We start from the raw sequence: 26,162 nt of genomic DNA, 5'->3' as shown, positions 1-26,162 counted from the left end.
AGGACAAATTCAAACAGTTTACACTATCCCTGGCCTTGTCAGCCCAGGACCCTCAAAACTAGATGGTAACGTTGGATCTGCTGGATGCTTATTTTTATATTCCTGTTCTGCAACCCAAAGGCCCTACCTGCAGTTCATGCTGGGACAGGAACACTTTCATTTTGCTGCACCACCTCTTTGGTCTCACCAGTGTCCCTTGGGTGTTACAAAAGTGATGGTGGTGGTTGCAGCACAACTTCAGAGGTTGAGGATTCCAGACTTCCCCCTACCTCGACGATTGACTGCTGAAGGCGGGGCCTACCTCAGGTAGTTGTCAACCACCTAGTCACAGTGGTGAACCTACTAACATCTTGAGGTTCACTATCATTGTGCCAGTGTCACACCTGGCTCCTTCACAAGTGCTTGCATTCAATGGAGCCATCCTGGACACGTACAGTTTTGCTCCCCGCTTCCACTCACCTCCCTCCAGTGGAGGGAAAAGTCCAGTGCCTTCGGCCTATGATCCTATTGTTTGTTTGAGCCTTTGCCTTAGATGTCTATGATGATGACTTTGATGTTTCTGGGATTACAGGCCTGATGCATCCTGCTGGTGAAGCATGCCAAATGGCATGTGCAAACTTTGCAGTGGGATCCGAAGTCCCAATGAGCACTGCATCAATGGTACCTGTCAGATTCTGTCCAGATTTTGGAGGAACCTTCAAAAGACCTGCAGTAGTGGCTACTGGACCGGGATTGGGTTAGTGGCAGACCCCTCTCCTTACCCCAGCCAAAGTTGATAGTGGTGACCAATGCATCATCACTTCTGTGTTGGAGAAGCCATCTAGGAGACGCAGAGATCAGAGGACTCTATGGTGGCCCAGCTCTGCATCAATCTGTTGGAGTGGCAGGCAATTCGTTTAGCATTGAAAGTTAATTGCTGCGGCAAGATTGGTCCTAAATATTCCCAAAAGGCAGTCTGTGTAAAAAAGCTTGTTGCTGCTACACTGATTACCATTCAAGTTAAGACTTAAGTTTAAGGCACTAATGATTACCCATAGGGCCATACGTAAAAGGTCCATTGTATATCCAGAGGAAAGTAAATACCTTTTAGGGGACTTCGTTCAGCAAACCAAAATCTGTGGTGCCCCTTAGGGAACGTAAGGCTAGAACAAGTGGGAGGTCCTGTGCTTTTCAGGATGCTACTGTCTGGAACTCCCTGTCTGACTATCTTCGAGGCATACTTTTAGAACATGTTTTAAAATCTAATCTAAAATCTTTTTTATTTAGGAGAAGAATCAGAGAATCTGGGTAGAAGACTGCAAATGTTGCATTTTTTCCTGACTGTCTGCTTAGTGACAGGATGGCTCCTTTGGAAGCAGCTGTTTGCTCTTTATACATTTTCTTAATTCATTCAAATATTCCTGTGCAGTTGCAGCTTGAGATGTCTTACATTTAAGACAAGATTTTTTGTTGCCATAACGCCTGCAAGACTGGTTAGTGAGTTTCAGGCCTTAAGTGTTAAGCCTCCCTTCACAACTTTCGTTCCTGTTAAGTTGGTTCTGAGAACCAGGACTGCCTTCCAGCCAAAAGTGGTTATTCCTTTCCATTGAGTCTGTCCATCACCCTTGCCACTTTCTATCCTCCTCATCCAACTAAAGAAGAAGAGAGACTTAATCGATTGGATACCAAAAAGGCTGTCCATTTCTACATGGACAGGACATGTCATTTCAGACTAAATGACTAGCTTTTTGTGGCATGCGCTGGCAAAATGAAAGGAGAGGCGGTTAACCAAAGGACTCTGTCAAGGTGGATTATCGTTTGTATTAGGATCCGTTATGCCAGGGCACACAAGGAGCCCCCAGAAGGTATTCATGCCACTCTGCTAGAGAAAAATCTTTTACCTTTACTATAGCTATAGGAGTTCCTTTGCCAGATATAAGGCAGCGACTTGGGCCTCTCTTCACACTTTTGTGGAGCATTATTGTTTGGATTTCGAAGTGAGAAGAGACGGTCACTTCGGTCATTCTGTTTTGCAGGAATTTTTTGGTATAGGCGGAAAAGCACCCATTTTTGATGGTGGGACTCTTGGTACTCTATTCAAAATGTGAGGAATCCTTAGGTAGAGGTATCCATCAGAAGACCAAGTTACTTGCCTTCGGTAGCGCTCTTTCTGATGGATACAGTGTCTACCTGCAAATTCCTCACTGACCCTCCCACTTCTCCGTTGCCCGTCTACATATGCCATAAAGGAGTGTGTTTGTATATTTAGGAGGTAAATGGTTTTTCATATGTAAATCTTTGATTTGGAATTTAGAAACTATGATTGCATTTGTGTTGTCAGCTCCATCTGCTTGGAAGGCACATGAAACAAACATCTGCAATGCAATAGGTCTGTAAATGACAATGCCTTTTATTTATATTTTGGTTTTTAAAACATAAATAAAAGGCATGGTCATTTACAATGCCAATAGCTTAAACTCTCGCAAATGCGAGGCCTATTGCATTCCAAATTTGAAGGCATTGCTGAGTTGCCTCCTTCTATCTCCCATGGCCCCTGAAGAGCTTCCTGTTTGCTTTGAGTTAAATAAACAAGCCGCTAGTCACAACTGGGCACGAGAGATCCTCCTGCAGTAAGAGAAACCCATTAAAGAAAATAGTGCTTACAGACTAAAGAAGACGTACCGTGTAACAACCGAAGGAAAAGGGCCAGTCCTCATAGGAGGTTACAAATGAAGACAAGGTGGTACTAAGGAGCGACTAACAAGCCTAATAATGATTCAGAAGCCAGTATTTACGAAGGACAGTGACACAAGCCAGTGACAAATATGGGTGCAGAGTGGGCAGGGCTCCAAGTACATACTCCAATCAATACAGCATGGCTCGGAGAGCAGCTCATGCACTGTCCAGGCTCGACCTAAAACTGGGTAGGGGCACTACCCGCTTATTATTTGTGTGTGCGGGACTGCAGAGAGTGCAGCTGCCCCAGAGAAAAAAAAAGAAATTAACCCAATGTTTTCTATATAACATGACCACAGAAAAGGTTTATTCTATTTTTAAGCATTCCCGAGCTGGGGTTTGCTCTTCAGCTTGGGAATGCTGGAATTCCTTGTGGTTGGTTTTAAGGTTGCTTTTTGTGGCCTGAGTAGTGCAAAAGAAAGACCCAATCACTTGTTTAATGTTGTTTTGACTACAAATGCTTTATTTAAATGTTCTTTGACAGACATAGCAATGATATCCTAACTCCTTGCCATGTAGTCACCCCTTAGCAAAGTCAATAGGCCTGCCTTTTATATTTTGAGGTGACTTTACATTACAAAAAAACAAACCATTCTCTGCAGAAAATCAAGGTTAAAGTGTCAGTGATAGATATAGTAAAAAAACAAAGTGTTAACATTTCTAGAAAAACATTAATGTTAAAGTGACGTTATAGTTAGTAGAACATGGCATTTACAAAACAACAACAAAAAAAATGCAACTCACCAGGTATTGTTAACTGAAGTAACTATAACTCCCCCCATGAAGTAACTGCAACTTGCGCCCTCGCCATGCACTTCTTATACCCATGTATATTACATCACTCACGACATCATGGATAACATCACTAATGACACCTTCAATAACGTAATTTATGACAACACTGCATGTCAAGGGCGAGTCATATTTACTTCATTGGGCGAATTATAGTTCCTTCAGGTGACAGTAACTGCTGAAGTTCAGCGTTATTTATGTTTAAAATGTTATGTTGCAAGTGACATTTTCACCCAACTATAACGTTACTTTAACCTTTGTGTTTTTTGTTGTTTTTTGTGTCTTTCAGTGAAGATATATATATATATACACACACACACACACACACACACAGACATATATACATATACGGATAGACTGTTGGTCTTGCGGGAGTACCACAGTACCAATTAAAAAAAAAAAAAGTACCCTCTGAGTGACTGAGGGGACTTTTCCATCTGTCTGCCATTTCATTACCACAAGGTACCAAGCGATCTTAATGGCTGACCACAGCTGAGAACGAAATGTTCATGCTACCTTTACAAGGCTTGGGGACAAGTCCCAATGTCCTAAATAGTTTGTAAAATGGGGTAGTTACACCTTCACCCCCTTGGTGGTGGTCCAAGAGAGATAATCTTAGCCCTGCTTCCCCACCCGCATGGCTGAAAATAAAAAATACAAAATTTGTTTCACAGGTACCACAGTACTCTTGTGGGGCACGGTGCAGGCTCCCGCATCACCTCAGCTCAAGCTTCAACCCGATGGTGCCACAGTACCGTGCAAGCTTTACCAAGGAAGCTTGCATGCTACCACCATGCCATGGGGTGATGCTTGAATGGTAAGTACTGTGGTACCCAGCATAAATAATTATATAAGTAAATAAAATGTGGGATTGGTGCCTGCCGGAGGGTTGATCTCCCATCGCAGGGTATGGTGCAGTGTCTGGCTAGAGGTCCAACCCTTCGGCCAACTCCTCGCTGCAAAGGGGCAAAAGCATACACAGCGAGGGCTTTTACACCTGCGGGGGCAGGGCTTAGGCTCAGGGCCCGAGGCGGGGATGGGCACTGTGCCTGGCCTGAGTGCAAGCTCTGCGTCCAACCTCCTCACTTAGCCTAGACAAAGGCCATGCATATCAGCAGGGTTGGCTGAATATGATTAATACCCCTAAAAATTAACCGAAAAATCCAAAGGTTAAAGTGATGGTGTAGTTAGGTATGGTGATACAATCTTAGCTTACATTAAATAAAACCCCTAGTAATCCCCCCTCAAAAATGTATAGATGTTGAAATAAGATAAAAATCAAAAACAAAATAAACAAAATTCATGAGTTATGGCTTACTGAGCCAACTATAACTTGTGCCATTTTGTGCACTGCTTATGACCTCACGTATTACATCACTGATGACATGGTAAATTACATCATTGATGACATCACTGATAACACCATAGTAAGGAGTTTTTAGGGTTCAGGGATGGGTAGTGCAAAAAGGTAGTAAGGAGTTAAAGCTCAGTGCTTAAGAGTTTTAATGAATCTTTAGGTATCAGGGATAGGTAATGAATTGAGGTGGTAAGGATGTTTTAGGGCTCAGGGAAGGGTAGTGCATAGAGGTAGTATGAAGTATTTTGGGTGCACGGATCAGTCGTGCTTGGTGTAGGAGGTGTTTCAGGGTTTAGAGACGGGCAGTTTAAAATATTACAATCAAAGGTAATTAAAACATAATATTAGTTCAGTATTAACATATTATTTTTATTAATAACATTTACCATTAATTTATCTTTACAAATAGTTTTTTTTTAAGAGACTGATAAGTGTTATATATATATATATATATATATATATATATATATATATATATATATATATATATATATATATATATATATATATATATATATATATATATATATATATATATAAAAGTAATACTTATAACCTCTCTAGTAAAGTACTCCTGTTGTAATAACTGGTGATCTAAAGGTACTCCTGGTGTTGACACCTGGGAAGTAACAACTTGCATGCGAATTGCGTTTTTAAGAAGTGTTGTATTGTGCCCTTCCTTGGTTGTGTGGATTTGAGGTGGAAGGGTACATGTCTGGAAAGTCTGATCCAATGGCTGTGAGCAACTTGCAAGATAATCTTCGTATTGGTAAGAGCTGGGCTGGGGTCATGATCTTTTTCTTACTGGAGTTTTGACAGCATTTTAATTGAGCCATGTCTTTATTGCATATATTTAATAAATATTTTCATCCTTGTCGTATTCTTGCCTCAAATCCATTTGCACTTTGTTCTTTCACAGTTAGCAGTTCTCTTTAACAAGATAATTGGAGTGAGTTCTCTCCGGATTGTTCTGGTGCATACCTATATTGTATGGTGTTGATGCCCTAATCACCTTTGATGGCCTGTGCCTTGTTATACAGAGAGAGGGTCTTCTATTTAATCAAAGCTGTAGTATCGTTATTGGCATCCAATCTGTTCTTGAGGTAGGAAAGGATAACTTGACTTGCATACCTAGAATTGTTATCAACTAGTCCTTACTTTTTTGTTGCAAGTAAGGGAAGAATTGCATGTATTTAGGGGAAGACTTTGTTGCGTATGGAACCATGAGTGCGCTCTGCTTCCCCCTTCCGTTTTAAAGACATTAAATCAGGTGAGTTTGCCTTCTCATAGTAGACAACCCACCTGATAAAACAAATAAACCAGTTTACATTTTTTCAGTTTTGATCTGTAATTTTTGATTTATAAAAGTCATGAGACATTTTGAAAGATCTTCCGGGGCTATGTAACAATGCTGCATTGGTAGCAAGTTGCATAGAAAAAAATAATTGGTTGTTTTGTCTTTGCAGATTGAAGAGGACAATGACTTCAGTTATGTTATTGCCTTTTTCCTTGGAACAGCAGCTTGCTTATATCAGGTTTGTTCACTTTTCTTCACCTCATCCAATTTAGCTTATATGATGAATATTAGAGATTTAACAATTATTTAAAAGTCGTTGGAAAAGTATACTGAATAAACTTGAACAACTAAGTTAACAGCAAGATCAATTGCGCATTAATTATATACTAACGGTACAGACAATGATTAAGGGGTTCACCAGGATTAGGCAAGTCTAAAAATGTTTATATAAAGCCAAGGTAGAGTTTGTGTGTCTCTGATGTCTTATCGAGGTGTACAAAATATTCCAGGCAGTAACTTTTCCATCTGGAGTGTGCATATTGTTAACATCTAGTGTTTGGGTAAAAAATAGTGCAAGGTTTTTCTAGAAGTATGTTTGGTGTCAAAGGTGTACTTCAAACAGAGCGTGTCTGGAAAGAGACTACTGTGTGAGGATGAGAGACCACTCTGTATTGCCTCATATTTGACGCCATTTTCAGAGTTATTCTACTATGAAATTTGGTCTCAGCTGGACATAAAAGAGAAGACTCATCGCTAAAACAAAACGAAAACAAAAAGAAGAAAGAAACCAAAATCAATGTGGCACATTGGCTAATACATCGCAGAGGCAAACCACACTTTTTCTTTTCCAGGATTCCATCTGGAAAGGTTTTTAAAAATGCATTAAATTATCCAAATTGTGGTTTTCTCTACATAACCAGAACATTTTTTAACTTTTACAAATGTAGTTGTAAGTTCCCTTGAATATACAAGCACAATGTTGGCAACTATGGTCTCTTAAGGAATTATATGAATTAAGAAATTATATGAAAAAACTGTAAGGCTTGAACCACATTCCAACAGAGAATGAAGACTTAGAAATGATGGTGTTGGGTGCGGTGCACCCTGTCCATACAGGGAAGAGCTAGCTCATAAAGTAGTAGTGATGCTGCCAAGCCATGGTATCTTTCGTAGTAAGCGGCTCAGTGCCTTGACGAGGAAACTCTTGAAGAATCCCACCCTATTAAGATTACGATCCCCAAGAGCACCAAGTGGATGAAAGAAGCATTCAAAACCCTGGGTCAAGGCAAGCTCATATCCTTTAAACAGGTGCAGAAATATGGAGTTACTAATGAATTAGGAGAGTTTTCAAAAACAACGGGCTATGGAGTTGGAATTGGATTCGTTTCTAAAGATAGAGTAACAAATGTGTTGAGTAATGATATGGTGATGACGTACTGAAAAAGGCCTCTAACAAATACATGTCCCTTGCTGGGGTATACTCCAGATCACAACCAAAAATAAAAGTGAACCCATACTCATTGGACCAATATGGTTTAGAGGTTATACAGTTTGAAAATTGAAACAATCTCTGAGTTTATTGCAGTATTCAAGGAAACAGGTGGGCTTGCAAATATACGAAAGAACCAATACTGGATAAGAAAACGAGTTACTTACCTGTAACTTCAGTTTTCCAGTATTGGTATATTTCACAGATTCACATGCAACCTACCCTCCTCCCCTGAGAGGCTTCCCTTATTTACTGATGAATACTCTTGTCATTTGTGCTAGAAAATCTGAGGGACTTGCCTCTCTTGGGAGTGTTGTAGAGGGTGCTGTTGTCTGATTGGTTATATTTCAAGTTTGGTTCTTTTTTAAAATGTATATGAATGGGCTACTGCAGTGATTGCTCAGTACATGATAGCCTATGATAATGTTATTTACTGCTATTATAAGATTGCCGTGAGACTTCCGCCTCGATGGCATGGATGATTCAAGCATATGAATCTATGAAAGATACCAATACTGGATAACTGAAGTTACAGGTAAGTAACTTGTTTTGATATACAAAGAATGAGCTGCAGATAACCGCAAAGTTAAACTCCTTATAATGGAGGAGGAACATGAGTTCTTCGTTGATTCCCTCTTGAAAACAAATCACTCTCTACAGTTCTTTCCAGTACTCAAACATAAGATCAAATGTTCCCCTGAGAACTTCAGAGATGCAGTTACCCACACCCTCAATCCATTGACAGTGCTGTTAATCATTTGGTCAGGGCCAAATGCTTATGTGCTTCCCTCACTACTCCTCTTTACATACTTAGGAAGGAAGATGTAAAAAGCACCAATGCAGTTAACAATCATAGCTGGGTTCAGCAACCTTTATACTCGCTACTACTGGAACTATCTGTCCACCCTCATGAAAAGCACCCAACACTTCCAGATCTCACACAGCATCGGAGCCAGCTGCTTCACCGCGCTTCGGGACACTGAATCTTGAAAATTGACACGGAGCTCCTTCTACCACGCCTCAAATGGACTGCAGACTCCAGATTATAGAGAGCTAGGATCCGGGATCTCCAATTAAAGAAAGTAGGGGCTTCTGGGCTGAGACATTGTGATGTGATACATAGCCGAATTAAGGACATTGTTATAAACAGAAAAGCTGAGCCATGCCTTGTCCTTTCAACTGAAGTAGTACCCTCAAATCCCAGCATCACCATCTCTGGAGAGATGTTAAGGGAAATGTTAAGTGTAGAATATATAAAGTACTCGCCATCAGATAAGAAAACCCCTAACTTTGGGCAAGAGTAAAACATATGTATATCATTAGCAGCCTGGAGCCCACATCTGGCACAACAATTACCCTTCCAACCCCCCCATTTTTTGATTTTTGCCGGTGTATAATACAGGTCGAATAGTGCCATATAGCTTTGAGTGCGGAGGCTCCCAGATATTAAGGCATAGCTTGCCAGCTCCAATGACATACTAATATCCACTCCAGTTTTATCTAATTTACCCTCCCACTTGAGATTCTGTTGTGCCAGGTCATCAGGAAGATCGGATATCAGATGATGATACAAAGCCCCAATTCTAGCCTTTCTTTGAATTAGTTCGAATAAAGTAACCTTTTCGAAAAAGTTTAATGTTTGGTGCTGCTTTTTATCTATTAAGCTTCTAATCTGTAAGTATTTAAAGAAGTCATGGATTTTAAGATGAAACCTCTCCTTTAAAGAAGAAAAAGAAGCCATTTGTCCATCAATACCCAGGTCACCGATTACTGCCAACCCCAATAACTGCCACCTAAAGATGACCTGATCTTGAAAAATAGCTGGCAACAGTCGAGCAGCAGTAAAGGGAGTATAAAAATTAATATTTGAGATTAACCATTGACGTCGGATTTTACGCCAGACTGAAAACAGAGCCCTGATAACCTTAAACTTTGTTTTTTTATAGTAACTCGGCTCCAAAATCCGCGTCAACACCCCCTTAGCAGTCTCACCCAAGGCCAATTCATAGATGGTAGGTCTACAAAAGATCGGAACCTCCGCACTATCACCGAGCAATGGAAGCCCAAGATGTTGGAGAATGGCTGACCAATAGTATAATAAGAAATTCGGGACTGACCAGCCACCACGAATCCCTAGAGAGACACATCCATTTGGCTGCCCTACGTGGGCGGCGGTATCCCCAAAGAAATCTAGTACATATCCTTTCAGCCCTGGCCATGCTTTGCTGTGAGAACTCCAATGGAATGGTCCTAAATAAATACAGAAACTTTGGGAGGACCATCATTTTAAGAACATTGCATCGGCCATATAAAGAAAGATGTAGATTATCCAGTCTTCCCAGCTTGAAATTGACTGATTCAATAACCAGGAGAATATTTAGGTCTGGAATATTATCAATTTGGGCAGTCATTTTGACCCCTAGATATATTGCTTCTGGAACTACAGGAGCTTGGGAGGAACTCATAGTATGTGTTTGAATAAAAATTAAATGGTGATAAGACGGAAGTCCTCATCCTAGGCAAAAATAAAGATCTGTGGGGCCCACTACATTGGCCTGCTGAGATGGGCGCCCTCCCCAAACCCTCCAGTCATGTCCGTAATTTGGGGATAACTATTGATGACTCTCTAACCATGCACTATCAGGCAGTAAAGGTCACAGCTATCTGCTTTACCATCTTGAAATGGCTCAGGAAGATCATCTGGATGCTCCCAGATGACACCCAGAAAACAGTGGTCCATGCCCTCATCACCTCTCGGCTGGACTATGGAAACATCCTTTACCTTGGCTCAAACAAAGCAGTGACTCAAAGACTGCAGTTAGTACAGAACACTGCAGCAAGATTACTTTGCAAGGTTCCCAAAGCCACCCCGATATCGGGCTACCTCCGTAACCTACACTGGCTCAGGGTGGAGACCCGCATGAAGTTTAAAACCCTGAGCTATATGTTCAAGATCAAAATGGGAATGGCACCACAGTATCTTAACTCTCTTGTCCGTCCCTATGCCCCCACTCGCCATCTACGATCTACCACTCTCGGATATTTCACAGTACTCAGGTTCAAACTATCCAGGATGGGGGAAAGATCTTTCACTTACCTAGGTCCATCACTGTGGAACACCCTTCCTCTCGCCATACGCAAAGAGACTGTTTACACACGCTTCCGCAGATCACTCAAGACCTGGTTATTTAACCAGTAACTCCTTCTATTACTGCCTTCTATTAGCTACACCTAGTCCGCTTGGCGCCGGGAAACCCTTTTTGGGTAGCTGTTGTGCCCTATAAATTAAAATAAATAATAAATAATAAATACATAACCTGTGTTTTCGTAACATTGAGATTATAGCTTGATAGCTGGCCAAATTGCTCTGCTAAGGTTTTTAAGGCAGAGAAGGCAAAGGCAACATCCCTAGTTAGAACTACAATATCCTCCGCGTATGCCAGCGTCTTATACTCTGTATCATTGACCCTAATAGGCAAGATATCAAAAGCACCTTCAATCTTACTAAGAAAGGGGTCAATGTACAGAGCAAATAGAAAGGGCGAACAAGGACACCCCTGCCTAGTGCCCCTACTAATATTAAAAGATGCTGGAACCAGGCCAAAGATACGCAGATTTGCTACTGGAGAAATGATTGGATAGCCTGAATAAACTTGGGAATGAAACCCTTCCAGCGGAGAACTGCCCATAAAAACCCCCAGGCGACCCTGTTGAACGCCTTTTTGGCATTCAACAGAATCACTCCGAGGGGAGACCCAGTGATTTGAGCCCAATCCAACAGTCCAATAACCCGCCGGACATGATCTACCGTATCCCTGCCAGGGATGAAGCCGTGCTGACGTAATGAAACCAATGGAGTTATTACCAGCGCTAATCTGGTTGATAAGATTTTAGAATATATTTTACTGTTTGTATTTATCAAGGAGATGGGTCGAAAAGATGAGGGATTTAACTCCGGCTTATCTTTCTTTTTGAAAAGAACAATAGTAGTTTGACGCCAAGAGTCTGGTATGATGCCCCCCTGTGCTGCCCTAATAACTAATAGAGTTTCCTGACGAATCTCCTGACAAAACAACCTATAAACTTCCAGCGGCATGGCATCAGGACCTGCGGCCTTCCCATTGGCAAGTGATTTGATTGCCAGCTCAACCTCCTCCCACTCTGGCAGATAGATCTTCATTCTGCTGAATTGTAACTTGGAGGGTATCGATATCCTGAAAAAAATCCCCGGCTTCAGACAGACTATCAGAGCTAGAATTCTCCTCTGTATAAAGTGTAGTATAGAACTCATGGAAAACACCCATGACACCCTCCTGTGTATCATGAACACAGCCCTGATCATCTTGAATTCTGATGATCCGGTTAGCAAGGCTCTTCTGCTGAAGCCGTTTGGCTAAGATTTTGCCAGATTTTTCCACAAATTGTAGGTCATAGTACGATATTGTAAATACTTAGCAGCCAAGTCCTGCCCAAAAAAATCCAGAAGTTTGGACTTGATTATAGCTACTGATTGCTGACTTTGACTAATATCAAGACCATTCTTGATTATTCGTGTTAATTCCACCTCTGCGACCCTAAGCTCCTCGATATGCCCCTTAATTTGTTTCTGGATAGTTTTCCGCCTAAAAGCTGCGAAACTCTTGGTCTCGACACGTATTGCAGCCTTGAGTGTATCCCAGACTATGCTATTAGAGGCAGTCCCCCTATTAATATTTAAGAACTCAATTAACCACTTCCTCATATGATCCTGATAGGCCTGTTCCAATAATAGTTTCCTTTCAAACGTCCAGATCCTAGGGACACTAGCCGCACGGAAAAAGGGACATTGTTCAATCAGAGGATTGTGGTCGGATAACATTCTTGGGGGAGCAGAGATGGAAGGGACTTCTGCTAGCTGCTCTGTGATAAAAAAATTGTCCAAATGGACCATTTTATTGTGCAGGGCAGAAAAATATGTATAGCCTTCTTGATCCTTATTATGCCGGTACCAGACGATGTTCTTGAATCAATGATTGAAGAGCCCTGAACACCCTAGGTTTCCTACCCGAATATTTTTGAACCCCAGCTAAATTGAAATCCCCAGACAGATTGATATTCATATCACCACAGAGACAAATAGGATGTGGCCACAGTGCTAATTCTACATTTAAATACTTTTTCACCTCCAGATCATCTAGATTTGAGCCATAAATAGTGCAGATAGTTAATGATCTATTGTTAACTACCAATTCAATTATTACCCATCTGCCCGCACTATCCTGACTAGTTTTACTACAGATTCCGACCCCACGTTTCAACAAAATGGCCACGCCTCTAATTATAGAAGTCTGACGCGAGCATCCAATTAAATCATAACCAGGGATTTTCAAATCATCCTGTTAATCCCAGGGTGTGTGTGTCTCTTGTAGACAGAGTACCTCTTTCTGATGGATACATCTGCCAGTGGATTCCTCACCTTGTGAATATCCCCTGCGCCAGCAACATTCAGAAACTTTTGTAGCAGTCCACGCCGATGAGGTCGAAGACGACGTCACAGAGACACGGCTCCGCTCGCGACTCCGCTGACGTCACCGGCTCCATAAAAAGACCTTGTCGGCGTGATGACATTAGTTCCCTTTTTTCCGCGCCGTCGACACCAACGGATTTCGGGAATCTCTATCTGTAGCTTCACTGTTACTTTGTGTTTCTTCTGGATTTCTTTGTCCTTTTTCATGAGAATGTCGACAAAGAAATCGGGGTTCAAGCCCTGTCGTGAATGTGGAAAACATATGTCGATCACGGATCCACATGACGACTGTGTATGGTGTTTGTCTTCAGACCATGATGTGGATAGATGCGCTTGCTGTCGCAAGATGAGCTCCAAAGCTCTCAAGGAAAGAGAGGCGAAACTCTTCATCGCGAGGATGAAAAAAGAGAAGAGAGGAAGGAGGAAGTCGAGAACCAGGTCACTGTCGGCGTCGAAGTCGACTTCGGGGCATGCTTCAAGATCCAAGAAGCACAAAAAGAAGAGGAGACATTCTTCTCGACGTCACTCTGACAAGAGTACGGCTCCGAAGTCGAGGTCACCTACTCGACGTCGTAAGGACTCTGTGTCTCCTTCACCCGTTCCGGATTCACCTGCTGGTCCTTCTTCTCCAGTGGATTCAACGGTTCATTCTCCGGCTCCGTCCCCGGCTCCGGTTGAGGAGCTTCCAGTACCGGGTGAGCCTTTGATGCCGCAAATTCCACTGTCGGTGCCGGTTGGCCCGAGTCCGGTGATGCCTGATCAGTACCCTGCATTCCCTGGAGCAGGTCAGGACCCCTTGCATTATTTAAATGCGATGTACGGGGTGTTTTCAAGAGCCATGTACTCCACTGGTGCACCTTCGGGTCCCATGGGTCCTATGGCGTTTAGTCTGGGAGTGCCTCAAGCATATCCGCAGGCCCCTTTCATGCCATTTTTCCCGGCGGCGCCGTCTTGGCATCTACCGGCGCCGAGGACATCGACGCCGCTTCCTTCTTCAACGGTGCCGACTCGACCTCGCTCGACACCTGCTGCTCCTGTGACTCCACTTTCGACGCCGGCGCCGGCACCGGCGCCATCGGATTCGATCACAGCCCCGCCGACGCTGGTTGTTCGAATCCGGTCTAGGAGAGAGGCTCAAAGGGTGCTTGATGAACAAAGGTACCTTTTGGAAGAGGCGGAAGAAGGAGAGCTTGTAGAGTCGGATGAAGTTTTTGAAGAACTTAAGGAGGCCAGTGGCTTGGATTTATCTCCTGAGTGGGAAATTACACCACCTTCGGATGAACCGTCAAAGGATGTGGCTCCATATCATGCAGTCATAAGGAAGGCAGCTGAGCTGTTGGATCTGCAGTTGCCTACAACTGAATTTAAATCTAACATTCTAACAGGGGTACTGCATTTTCCTACTACGGTTTCAGAGCCATTGTTGCCTTTTAATGAGGCTATTATAGATCCTGTGATGGAGGTGTGGCGTAAGCCTTTTTATGCTCCCGCAGTTTCCAAGACAGTTGCCAGAAGGTATAGGGCGGCTCCAGGGGACCCAGAGTTTTTAACATCACATCCCTCGCCTGAGAGCCTGGTGATTCAGGCTGCTTGTCCAGGGAAATCTAAGGGTGCGTTTCCTCAGGTCCCGAGTGACAGGGAGGCTAAAAAACTAGATCAGTCGGCCAAGAAGGCACTTAAATCTACAAATGCCACTTGCCTTTTGGGACGCTATATTCATGTTCTCATGGATTCTGCAAAGAAACTGGCTCCAAAGCTATCTGAGGAGGATAGAGTTGGCTTTAATGAGGTTTTGACGGATGCCCAGGCTGCAGCACGCCAGGTGATACAGAGTGGTCTGGACACGGCAGATTCGGTGGCAAGAGTCATGGGGTCTTCTGTTGCCACTAGGAGGGGTGCGTGGCTCAAGTCTTCAGAGTTTTCCACTGATGTGCAGTCAACGTTGCTGGACTTGCCATTTGATGGCTCTGGACTTTTTGGTAAAAAGGCTGATGCTGCTCTTGAACGTTTTAAAGAAAGCAAGGCTACGGCTAAGTCTTTGGGCCTTCAATCCCAGTCTAGAGGTTTGTTTAAAAGATATAGGGGCTTCGGAAGGGCGACCTTTCATTCCTACAGGCAGACCCAGCAGCAACAACAGCAGAGGTCTCTGTATAAGGGATACAGGGGCAGGATCAGGGGTCGCACACGTGGCCGTCAGCTCTCCTCCTCCTCTTCTTCCTCTTCCTCAGCCCTTCCCACCACCGCAAAGCAGCCCTAGATCCGCCATTCTGGATCATGCTGGTCCTGTGGTGGGCCGGCTTACCCATTTTCTACAAGATTGGGAATCTGTTACTACAGATCTTTGGGTTCTAGATCTTGTAGAAAATGGGTACGCCCTTCCCTTTCGGGAATTCCCTCCAACTTACCCTCCTTGTCAAGGGGCTTGCTCAGAGAACCACCGTCTTCTCCTACAGGAGGAAGTCCTGAAGTTACTACAGAAAGGTGCGATAGAGGTGGTTCCGGAGCAGGAGAGGGGTCAGGGATGCTACTCCTGGTATTTCCTGATTCCGAAAAAGGACGGCGGATTGCGTCCGATATTGGACCTCAGGATCTTGAATCTTTATCTGAAGCAAGAGAAGTTCAAGATGCTCACCCTTGCGCAGGTTCTTCAAGCGCTGAATCAGGAGGACTGGATGATGTCGATCAACCTACACGATGCGTATTTCCACATCCCCATCCTGAAGTCGCACAGGAAGAATCTCCGGTTTACGGTAGGATCGCAACATTATCAGTTTGCGGTCCTTCCGTTTGGTCTTACTACTGCACCCCGAGTCTTCACAAAGGTGAAGGCAGTGGTGGCAGCCCATCTCAGAAGGTCGGGGATTTCCGTTTTCCCCTATCTGGACGACTGGCTGATCAAAGCGGAGTCGCCAGAGAAGGTGCTACATCATCTGCAGGATACAACTCAGCTGTTGTTCAAAGTGGGCTTCTCGATAAACGTGCCCAAATCTCACCTGGTGCCCTTTCAGCGCAACCTGTTCATAGGTGCGGTACTAGACACTACTGTGTGTCGAGCATTCCCTCCTCCTCAAAGGATTCTCGACATACAGGAAATGATTCCTTTATTTTGCAATGGAGCGGTCGTTCCAGTCCTGAAGGTCCTTCGTCTGCTCGGTCTGTTTGCTTCCTGCATTCTGTTGGTCAACCATGCACGCTGGCACATGAGGGCGCTCCAGTGGTGCCTCCGCAGGCAGTGGTGCCAGCACAAAGGAGATCTCAGGGAGTCTGTGAGGATCTCCGGAGAAGCTGCGGCGGATCTGTCTTGGTGGAGCGTGGAGGGCAATCTGTCCCAAGGAAAGCCCTTCCATCTACCTCCATCGGTGGCCACAGTGATAACGGATGCATCCACTTTAGGGTGGGGTGCGCATCTGGGGGATCTGGAGATCAAAGGACTTTGGTCTCCAGAGGAAAGGTTGCTTCACATCAACCTTCTGGAATTGCGGGCGATTCGTTTGGCACTCAAGGCCTTCCTCCCTTCCCTTCGCGGTCAGTCTGTTCAAGTCCTGACGGACAACACTACCGCGATGTGGTATGTCAACAAGCAGGGAGGAGTGGGGTCTCTTTGTCTCTGCAGAGAGGCTCTACGTCTCTGGTCCTGGGCTCAGGACCATCAGATTTGTCTGATGGCAAATCATCTGGCCGGGGTGCTGAACGTACGTGCGGACAGTCTCAGTCGGCAGTTCTCCGCCGACCACGAGTGGAGGCTCCATCCGGAGGTGGTTCGTTACGTCTTTCGGATGTGGGGAACCCCTCGGGTGGACCTGTTTGCCACTCGCGAGAATGCTCACTGCCTGTCATTCTGCAGTCTCCAGTATCCGATGCAGGGAGCGTTGGGGGACGCGTTTCAGTTGAGTTGGGGCTCACGACTCCTTTACGCGTTTCCTCCCATACCCTTGATTCCTCGGGTTCTGAGGAAGATTCGCCAAGACCGGGCCCAAGTCATTTTGATCACCCCAGATTGGCCAAGAAGGGTGTGGTACACAGATCTTCTCCACCTCTCCTTGTGCCCTCCGCTCCGTCTCCCTCTGAGGGCAGACCTCCTCTCGCAATCGGAGGGGAAGGTTCTACACCCCCACCTCCAGAGCTTACACCTTCATGCCTTGAGATTGAACGGGGCAACCTGAATTCTTTTTCTCTCCCGCCTGATGTGGTAGATGTAATTTTGTCTGCCAGACGTCATTCCACCAAATCTATCTATTCCTATAGGTGGTCTAAATTTGTAATCTGGTGTGGAGAGAAGTCAGTTGATCCTTTGAGGGCTTGTTTATCTGACATTCTGCAGTTTGCCCTTTCTCTTGCTCAGCAAGGATTTGCTGTAGCTACTGTTAAGGGATATTTATCGGCTTTGCCGGCTTTCCTTTGCTTGCCAGATCAGCCGTCATTGTTCAAATCACCTATTGTTCTACGATTTCTAAAGGGCCTTACAAACAGGTTTCCTCCTACTCCCTTTATTGTGCCTCAATGGGATTTAAACCTTGTCTTGACTTATCTTATGGGTTCTTCCTTCGAGCCCTTACACGAGTGTCCTTTGAGACTGTTGCCTTTTAAGACGGTTTTTTTCATTGCAATCACCTCGGCAAGGAGGGTAAGTGAGCTTCAAGCTCTAAGTTCAAAACCCCCGTTTTTGACCATTAATGCTGAAAGAATGGTACTCAGGACCAGGGCTGCATTTCTGCCTAAGGTGGTAACTCCCTTCCATCTGGGGCAGTCCATTACCCTTCCTGCCTTCTATCCTCCCCCTCACCCTTCCAAGGAGGAGGAGAGACTTCACCGCTTGGACTCTAAGAGGGCGGTGAGCTTCTACCTGGACAGGACAAAAGACTTTAGAGTTGATGACCAGCTCTTTGTGGGCTTTGTTGGCTGCAGGAAAGGCAGAGCGGTGCACAAGCGCACCCTTTCCAGATGGATTGTCTTGTGCATCAAGATATGCTACTCTTTGGCTGGTAATGAACCTCCAGAGGGTTTAAGAGCCCATTCCACTAGAGCTAAGTCTTCCACTTCTGCTTTGTCTAGTGGTGTTCCTGTGGAGGACATTTGTTGGGCGGCAACTTGGGCCTCCCTCCACACCTTCGCAAAACATTATTGCTTAGACACTGAGGTAAGGAGGGACGGACATTTTGCTCGTTCCGTCCTTCAGGACTTTCTGGTATAGAAGGGTGGACACCCTCCTCCGGGAGTGGGACTGTTGTGGGAATCTATTTACAAGGTGAGGAGTCCACTGGCAGATGTATCGATCAGAAGAACAAGTTACTTACCTTCGGTAACGCTTTTTCTGGTGGATACAATATCTGCCTGTGGATTCCTCACTGACCCACCCTCCTCCCCGTTGTCCACCCTTGTATACCTTCAGTATATGATGGTGTTTCAAAATGTATTTGTTATTATCAAAGGCAGTGTGTTATTTCTTTTGCCTTTCTATTTCTTCTCCACACTGTGTGTGTTGCTTGTATATTATGTACTGTGTATACTGTGTATATATTGCTGTCAGTCCGTCTGTGTGCCTCGAAGGCCCGAAAAAAAAGGGCGGAACTGACGTCATCACGCCGACGAGGTCTTCTTATGGAGCCGGTGACGTCAGCGGAGTCGCGAGCGGAGCCGTGTCTCTGTGACATCGTCTTCGATCTCATCGGCGTGGACTGCTACAAAAGTTTCTGAATGTTGCTGGCGCAGGGGATATTCACAAGGTGAGGAATCCACAGGCAGATACTGTATCCACCAGAAAAAGCGTTACCGAAGGTAAGTAACTTGTTCATCTGCATGGCTTGAACAATTTTAAAAAACAAAACCCTTTTTTTAGCGTCATTGAGACCACATATGTTCCATGAACATAAACATAGTTTACCCAGCCCCATTTAAATTCATAAACAAGCCTAATCTCCAGCATGAAATAATGACCATTTTAATCCAACATTCTAAAAAAGTACAATGAAAAAAGCACCATAAGTGCCACGACTGAGACTCAAATTCAAGCATTTAAAGATCCCCCACCCCTGCCATCCCCCCTCCCCGCCACCTTTGACACCTCCCCCACCCTTCCACACCCCTGCCCCCCCACCCCGACACCCCCCTACCCCGACACCCCCCTAGCCCCTCACCCCCCTTATTGGGCAACAGGACCGAAGTCCTTGTGATGGAAAAGGCTGGTTTAGCTCCACTCTCCCCTAGGACCCCCCAATCCTAAAAGAGTTACTTAAGGATGTGCCTTATTAGAAATCCGAAAAAAAATTGCCAAAGTGAACACCCGAAAAAAGGGATATTCTCATATAAACGGCACAAACTCCTAGCTTTAGGAACCTAAGACTCCTAGAGCAGAAAAACATTTTGAAAAAAGAGGCAGGAAGTGACTAAATTGCATTTAAGAACTCCTTAGCCTGAATTTCGGACACAAAAAATCTAGTCTGGCCCTGATGAATAATTTTCAATTTAGAGGGAAAGAGTAAAAATGCTTGTGCCCCTTTCAACTGAAAAGGTGCTATTAACTGTCGGAGCTGCCACCTCTGCTCTACAGTTGCTGGACAAAAGTCTGGTCTAACAAAAAATTTGCAACCTTTCCCTGCCCTCCTCCTGTCCAGTCTAGCCAGGTCATAGATCTTCTCCCTGGCTAGAAAGTTATTCAGACAGATTAGTATAGCACGAGGCTTTTCCTCAGTCTGAGCAGACCGCTGTCTTTGCTTAAACGGGAAGCGATGTGCGCGCTGAATTTCAGATCGCCAATCTCACTGTGTAACATCAGGATACGCCTCGGTAAAAAGTTCCACAGCATACTGCCTAATGTCTGACCCTTCGCACCCTTCTGGAACCCCCAAAATCCTGAGATTTTTCCTCCTGGCCCTGTTTTCAAGATCTGTCAACTTCCAGAGCATATCTTCCCTCTGCGTTTTGATAAGATCTGTAATGCCCTTCTGAGTAGCTAGATCATCTTCTAGAGTAGAAATCCTCTCCTCAGCCTCAACGATCCTGGACGCTATGTCAGAGCATGTTTTGGCCACTCTGCCAATTTTGCATCCGTCTACATGCACCCTGGGTTCGTGCACTCTCCTGACGGGTCTCTTCACGGTGGGTCATAATTGTTTGATAGATAATTGAGAGTGTCACCTCACCAGGGGGTAGCTGGGAAGGACTAGCCCCCCTACCTCCCCCCAGATCTGTAGGGTTGTCCAGTAAATCAGATTGTGTGGAGAAGGAGTAATCCCAGACTAGTGAGCCCGGATTAGCGCTTGACAAGAGGGCCGCCTGTTCTCTGACAGCTTTTCGGACTTTTCGGGGGGCACGGGGCGAAGCCTCTGCCCTTGATACTTCATTAATTTGATGATCACCAAACTCACTATCATCATCGTCATCAGTCCACTCCTTGTCAAAACATTCCTCCTCCAATGAGGCAGAGTGGTCAGATAGGGAATAGAATGTATCTCCCCCTTCTAAGTCTCTTGTGCTTCCATTAAGGAAAGCCCCGTCTTCAATATTCGATATATTTGGGACTACAACTTCCAGAGTTCCATTGGGTGGATTTGATACCATTAGCTGCGCTTTGTTGTTTGGGTCGGACTGGGTAATTTTAATATTATTGATGTTATTCTCTCTGCCCTCAGTCCTTGCCTCCAAAAGCTTTAAGTGAGACTGGTCGCCTGCTCCTTGACCAGATGTCACCCCCATACCAGACAAAAGTGCCCCCTCAAAAAATGGAGCAGCGCCTACCTTCTCACTGGCCAGGGGATCCAGGGATTTCATAAGTACAGGTGCCGGCTGCCCGCGTTTGTTCTTTGCCAGCAGCTGAGGAGTTTTTCCTTTACTAGGTTGTAATTTAAACATTGCAGGAAGAGTCTGTCTTACTTTGATTGGTTGCAGGGGCGCTGCCTGAGTGCGAGCCGCATCGCCGGTAATCAAAGTTGAAACTGATGTGTACCCTTGAGAAATCGGGGACTCGCACTCAGCGAGCTTCGCCCGGGCTGCTCGATTCACCGCCGCCGAGGAATTCTTCAGCGCCTTCGGAGGCATGATGTTGCTAGGAGATCCAGGCAGCGGGAACAAACAGCGATAGCCTGCTAGTAAAACGGTTCCGTAACAACGGTGATCCCCACAGCATAGCCAGCAGTGTCCCAGGTTACTGCTCCAAGTAGGTGTCTTTTTTTCCACATTTCTCACTCCCGGGAGCCGCAAGAAGTCAGCGATCGGGAGAGTCAGCCAGGAGAGAGCGTCCACCCAGCTCAGTCAGCCGAATGACCGGCCGCCATCTTGCCCCTTGTGTCTCTGATGCAGATTTCATATTAAATAGTTCTTTCAGCCTTGATTTGGGAAAGCTTTTACAGAGGCTTGGAGTGTCATAAAGATGTGTAAGCCCCAGTGAAAGTGTTTATCTGACGTAAGATAACCATGGGATTTGGTGAGCGACAACATTTTCACAGGCTGGTGGAACTGACAGTAGTCGTTTAACAAATTTATCTTCCAACACTTGAAATGGCTGTATAGCCGCAGTCCACCAAATTGTTGCCCCCATCAGTGGCAATAGATCTTGTTTTGGCCAGATAGATTTTGATAATTTCTGGTATTGGCTTACTACCTATTTTTTTGAGAACTGGACAATTGCGGCTTTGCTTTTGGCCATATGATTTGCTCTATTCTGGACCGTCTCCTTCCAAGATAGTTTATAATCGAAGATCAGACCTAAATAATTAAAGCATGCAATCAGTTCTATTTTCTCCCCATCGAGGTGGAATCTCATTGGTTTCTTTTCAAACCCCACCATGCCATTATGAATGTCTTAGATTTTTTTACATGAAGGTCTAGGTCAGACATGAAGGTAGTGTATTTAGCAATAAGGTTTTGGAGCGCTATAGGGGTTCTTGCTAACAGAACCGCATAATTTGCATATAACAGAATCAGCAGGGGAGTGGTCTGCTCTTTGGGGGTATCTTTCGATTTAATAACTAGAACTTCGTTCAGTTTATTACTGTAAAGGGCAAATAAAAAGGGGGCCAGAACACACCCGTGTCTGACACCCCTTTCAATTTTAAAAGATGTTTGCATTCACCTTGCCTCCCATATTGAACCATGGCGGTGGCGTCTGTGTATTTCTCTCTAAGGAACTTTATTATTGTAGCCTCCACTCCCATGGCCTCCATGATAATCCACAATTTGCTGTATACCACGCAATACAAAGCCTTGGACAGGTCCATGAAGGCCATGTATAATTGGCCTTTCTTTACCATGGAATACTTTTCCACTAATAATGTCAGATTAAGATACTGGTCTATGGTTCCCCTACCCTGCCTGAAGCTGTACTAAACTTTGGCGAGAATTTCCTTTTCCGCCACCCAGGTCTCAAGTTTGTTTACTACTAATCTGCCCATTAATGTGACTGTACTATCTAATAATGAGATGGAGTGGTAGTTAAGTGGATTTGAAGCATCACCTTTTTCATAGATTGGTATAATCAATTACATTTTCCAGGAGGGTAGGGGACCGTTTTTGGCTATTAAATTGAAGACCACAGTCAATAGGGGGGACAATAAATGATTGTTTGTAAGAAAGATGTCCATTGGGACACCGTCGGGCCCTGCTGCTTTCAGGGATGGTGACTGTGACAGGGCAAGCTCTATTTTCACTGGGTCAAAAGAAAGACTGGTTTTGGGCTTATCTGAAGGCTAACAGTCACTGAGCATAGGTCCATTGGACTATGAAAGATGTCCTGGAAATGCCTTATCCACAACTCCTCCTTTATGTGAACGTCCAGGGAAGGGCCCTCCTTATCTGATAGGAAGGCTGAGTTAATCACCTTCTAAAGGTTTTTCAGTCATTCTGGTAAGATGCTTTCTTTAAGGTTTCCCTCGCCTCAGATTTGAGCTCTTTCTGTCTTTCCTCTCTCGCCGATTTATTGAGGTACGTCATCTTACAAATGTGATCTTTATCTCTAGATCGAGTTTTTAAAGCTTTCCGAAGATTAGAGGAAGCTACTTGACAGTTCTTGTCAAACCAACAAGGCTGGGGAGTGTCTTTTTTGGGGGTTGGGCGAGTTATTTGAGTTTTAATATTCATTAGAATATTACCAAATGCTTCGATCACCAAGTTATAGTTTAACTGCGGATCTAAACACAAGTGGAAATCCTCTATAAGGTTAGTGAGAAGCTTAGACTCGTCCACTTTATCCCACTTTAGGGTAAAACCGTTTTTCCTGGCTAGGATTGGTTTTGGGACAAATTTACCATTTCTACTCTTGTGTTCGCTCCAGGCGATGGTGCATAATAGCATTGCATGATCGCTGAATTCAGTGAAAATAGCCTTCAACTTGGAAATGGTAGTTTTAAGGTGGTCACATGTAATCATGTAATCAATCATGGAGGAGCGTTCCATGCTTTGAAATATAAGAGGTAATTGTCCAGATACTGTATCGATTTCATTGCGGGCTCTAGTTGCCAAGTCATCAAAACACAGTTTAAAGCATTACCATATATATGATGAACAAAATGAGTGATTGGTTGTCCCCTGTGATTGGTTCTCCCCTGTGATCTTCAATGCCACATAACTTCGTCACTGCTCTTGGGCATGTTTTAATGTTGAAGTCTACAACCCAAATGATTTGTAGTGGGTTTGGGTGAGGGCCAACTAGGTCCTCTATGGACCTACCTAGGTTTTCTGCTTCTATTTCTTGGTTCGAAAAGTTGTTGTTGTAGTAGTTTATTAACAGAAGGTCCCAGGTATCATAACCTTTAACGACTAACGTGGAAGTGAGGGGAGATGTTTATAAAGTTCACTACTTTAGTTGTGAGTGTATTAGCTAACAATGTCAAGAGGGCCCCCCTTAGCTCTACCCACTTTTGAGGGTGATGCTGATGTACTAAAGGAACGATAGCCATTAACATAAATCAGGGTGTTCTCCCAGGTTTCTTGAACACAAGTACTCTAAAAATTAAATAGTACTTTGAGCCACTCTTCGTTGTATCGTTTGCTATTATACCCTGCTACATTCCAAGAAAGTAGGGTGCAGTTGAGATTATTTGCTCAAGAATTGGGTTCCCTGTTGTGAAATGGGTAAAGAGAATGGGTATCATGGCTCCTCCCTGTTAATCCTACTTTGTACCATATTTCTCAAACTCTCACTGTGGGCTGGATGAATAGCTAAACAGGAGCAAATCTATTGGAAGTCGGAGGCCAGCACTTTCATTAAGCATTGGCCTACTGACACCTGTATGAGGTTCCAGAGCTCTTTTTGGTGCATTGTTTTGTATGAAACAGGGCGATTTGTAAAAGAAACCCAGCGGAACAGGAAAGATCTGGGTCGCTACTGTGGGTGCCGAATGAGAATAGAATAATAGGTCAAATAAATTTAGAACGATGCAGTCACCCTCATAATACTTTGGGGTTGGGCCTACCATGGGAATTCTCCTGGCCATAATGAGATGGTTCTGAGCTTAAAGCCCTGATCTGGTGTGGGTAGGGAGCCAGTGACATGATTTGTCCATATGTTGAAAGGTAGATTCTTTTTGTGTGGATTTTAACATGGGAGCATTAACCAAAATTAGGACAAAGGGGCAGACAGCAGGAGGAAGGTTAAGGGTTTGTAAATTAGTTACTCTCTGGTGCTGTGGGGATATACTCTGTGGATGGCTGATATTGGTTTTGTTGATGTCCTTAAGGGTTCTGGATATTGCTCCCCCCACCCGGTATCTATTGGGAGCAGAGCTCTTTGTCAAATTGCCTGCGAGTACTGCCTCTGGGCCTGATTCTTCTGAAGGCCTTTCTAAGGTGTGTGATCCTCACCCCAAGGGAGAGGCCAGATGTATTATGCCTGACCCTGATTTATCCCCTTTATTACCCCCATGTTTGTAAGAGTCTATAAATATGGTCGTAGGGTGACTAATATAAGATGTCTTGGGGTGGTTGTTTACAACAGTATTATTTGGTGCGAGAAAACAGTTATTTAGAATCTCTTGGATTTTTAGGTCAATTGAATCCAACCGTAACAAGAAATGGTGTAGGATAGAAGTAATCTTGTCAATTAAGTCCTCCGCAGTGAGGTTTGACCGCGGTACCTCAAGGGTTATATTTCCAGGAAGTGTAGTAGTCCGAGATGGTGGGGATTTCTTGGCTTCTTAGGTTTAGTAGGAGTGGGTTCTTTTAGAGTTCCCGTTTTCCTTTTGCCAGATATGGGTGCCGACGGTGTAGCCATGCTTGTATTAAGAAATTGTAGAGGAACTATAAGAGAAGGTACCTTTGTGACTGATTGTGGCCTGTTTTGCTCTTGCAGTCCCCAATTCTCTTGACCCTCTATATCCTCTTTGGAAGCCTGCAACGGTCCATCACATTTCTCTTGACCCTCTATATCCTCTTTGGAAGCCTGCAACGGTCCATCACATGCGAACCTCCACCGCCCCAAGAGATAGTCTCTTTTCTGCCATTGTAATCTCCTGCGTAATGGCATTAGTGGCTTGAAGCAGAAAGGAATCAATGGTAGACATAGTTACCCCTGCTGAGTCTGTTGTATTTCGCTTCTTTTTACACATGTGGGTCCTAGAACCGGTGGTGGCTTGATCGGGATAACCGGAGAATAAATGTTAGAGGGGGCCCAGCCCAGCCTCGCCCCGTCCTTGTCCCTGCTCGCGTCCTGTGCCGCTGAGGTGCAAAGCACTTTTAAGAACGAGAATGAGGATGTCGGGAAATGGAGATCCCCAACGGCGTCAGGCATACACAGCTTTTCCTCTTCTCCCCCTCCAAGCGGTCAGGTCAGTTTCTCTGCGGCAGCCAAGTGCACAAAGATCGGGCTGTTGTCAGAACACACTCTTGATTTCTGCAAAGGTTTTACCTGTGTTTTTTGCCTCAACCACAGTCAGTTGCAGAAGCAGAGTGATCTCTATATACTTCACATGTTGAAAGATCCCTTATGTACTACATTGATTTTATTGAATCTTGTAGAAAGACCACGCAGCTGTTTCTTTTTTTTTTCTACAACCCCACCTAGGAATTCCAAACTCCA

The 26,162-nt window shown here is 44.4% G+C and overlaps 1 protein-coding gene across 2 annotated transcripts in view; it reads left to right on the top strand.

The window, feature by feature from the left end:
• SEC22A (SEC22 homolog A, vesicle trafficking protein) overlaps window positions 1-26,162 on the top strand; it is a 281,702-nt gene that overhangs the window by 236,566 nt on the left and 18,974 nt on the right. For both annotated transcript variants that reach the window (XM_085647316.1, XM_085647315.1), the window contains exon 6: window positions 6,331-6,399. In XM_085647316.1, coding sequence (XP_085503442.1) covers window positions 6,331-6,399 — 69 coding nt within the window. The remainder of the gene's footprint in view (window positions 1-6,330; window positions 6,400-26,162) is intronic.

The sequence above is a fragment of the Triturus cristatus genome, chromosome 3_2 (assembly GCF_964204655.1).
Source record: "Triturus cristatus chromosome 3_2, aTriCri1.1, whole genome shotgun sequence".
Taxonomy (NCBI): domain Eukaryota; kingdom Metazoa; phylum Chordata; class Amphibia; order Caudata; family Salamandridae; genus Triturus; species Triturus cristatus.
This window is presented reverse-complemented; position numbering and strand designations above follow the sequence as displayed.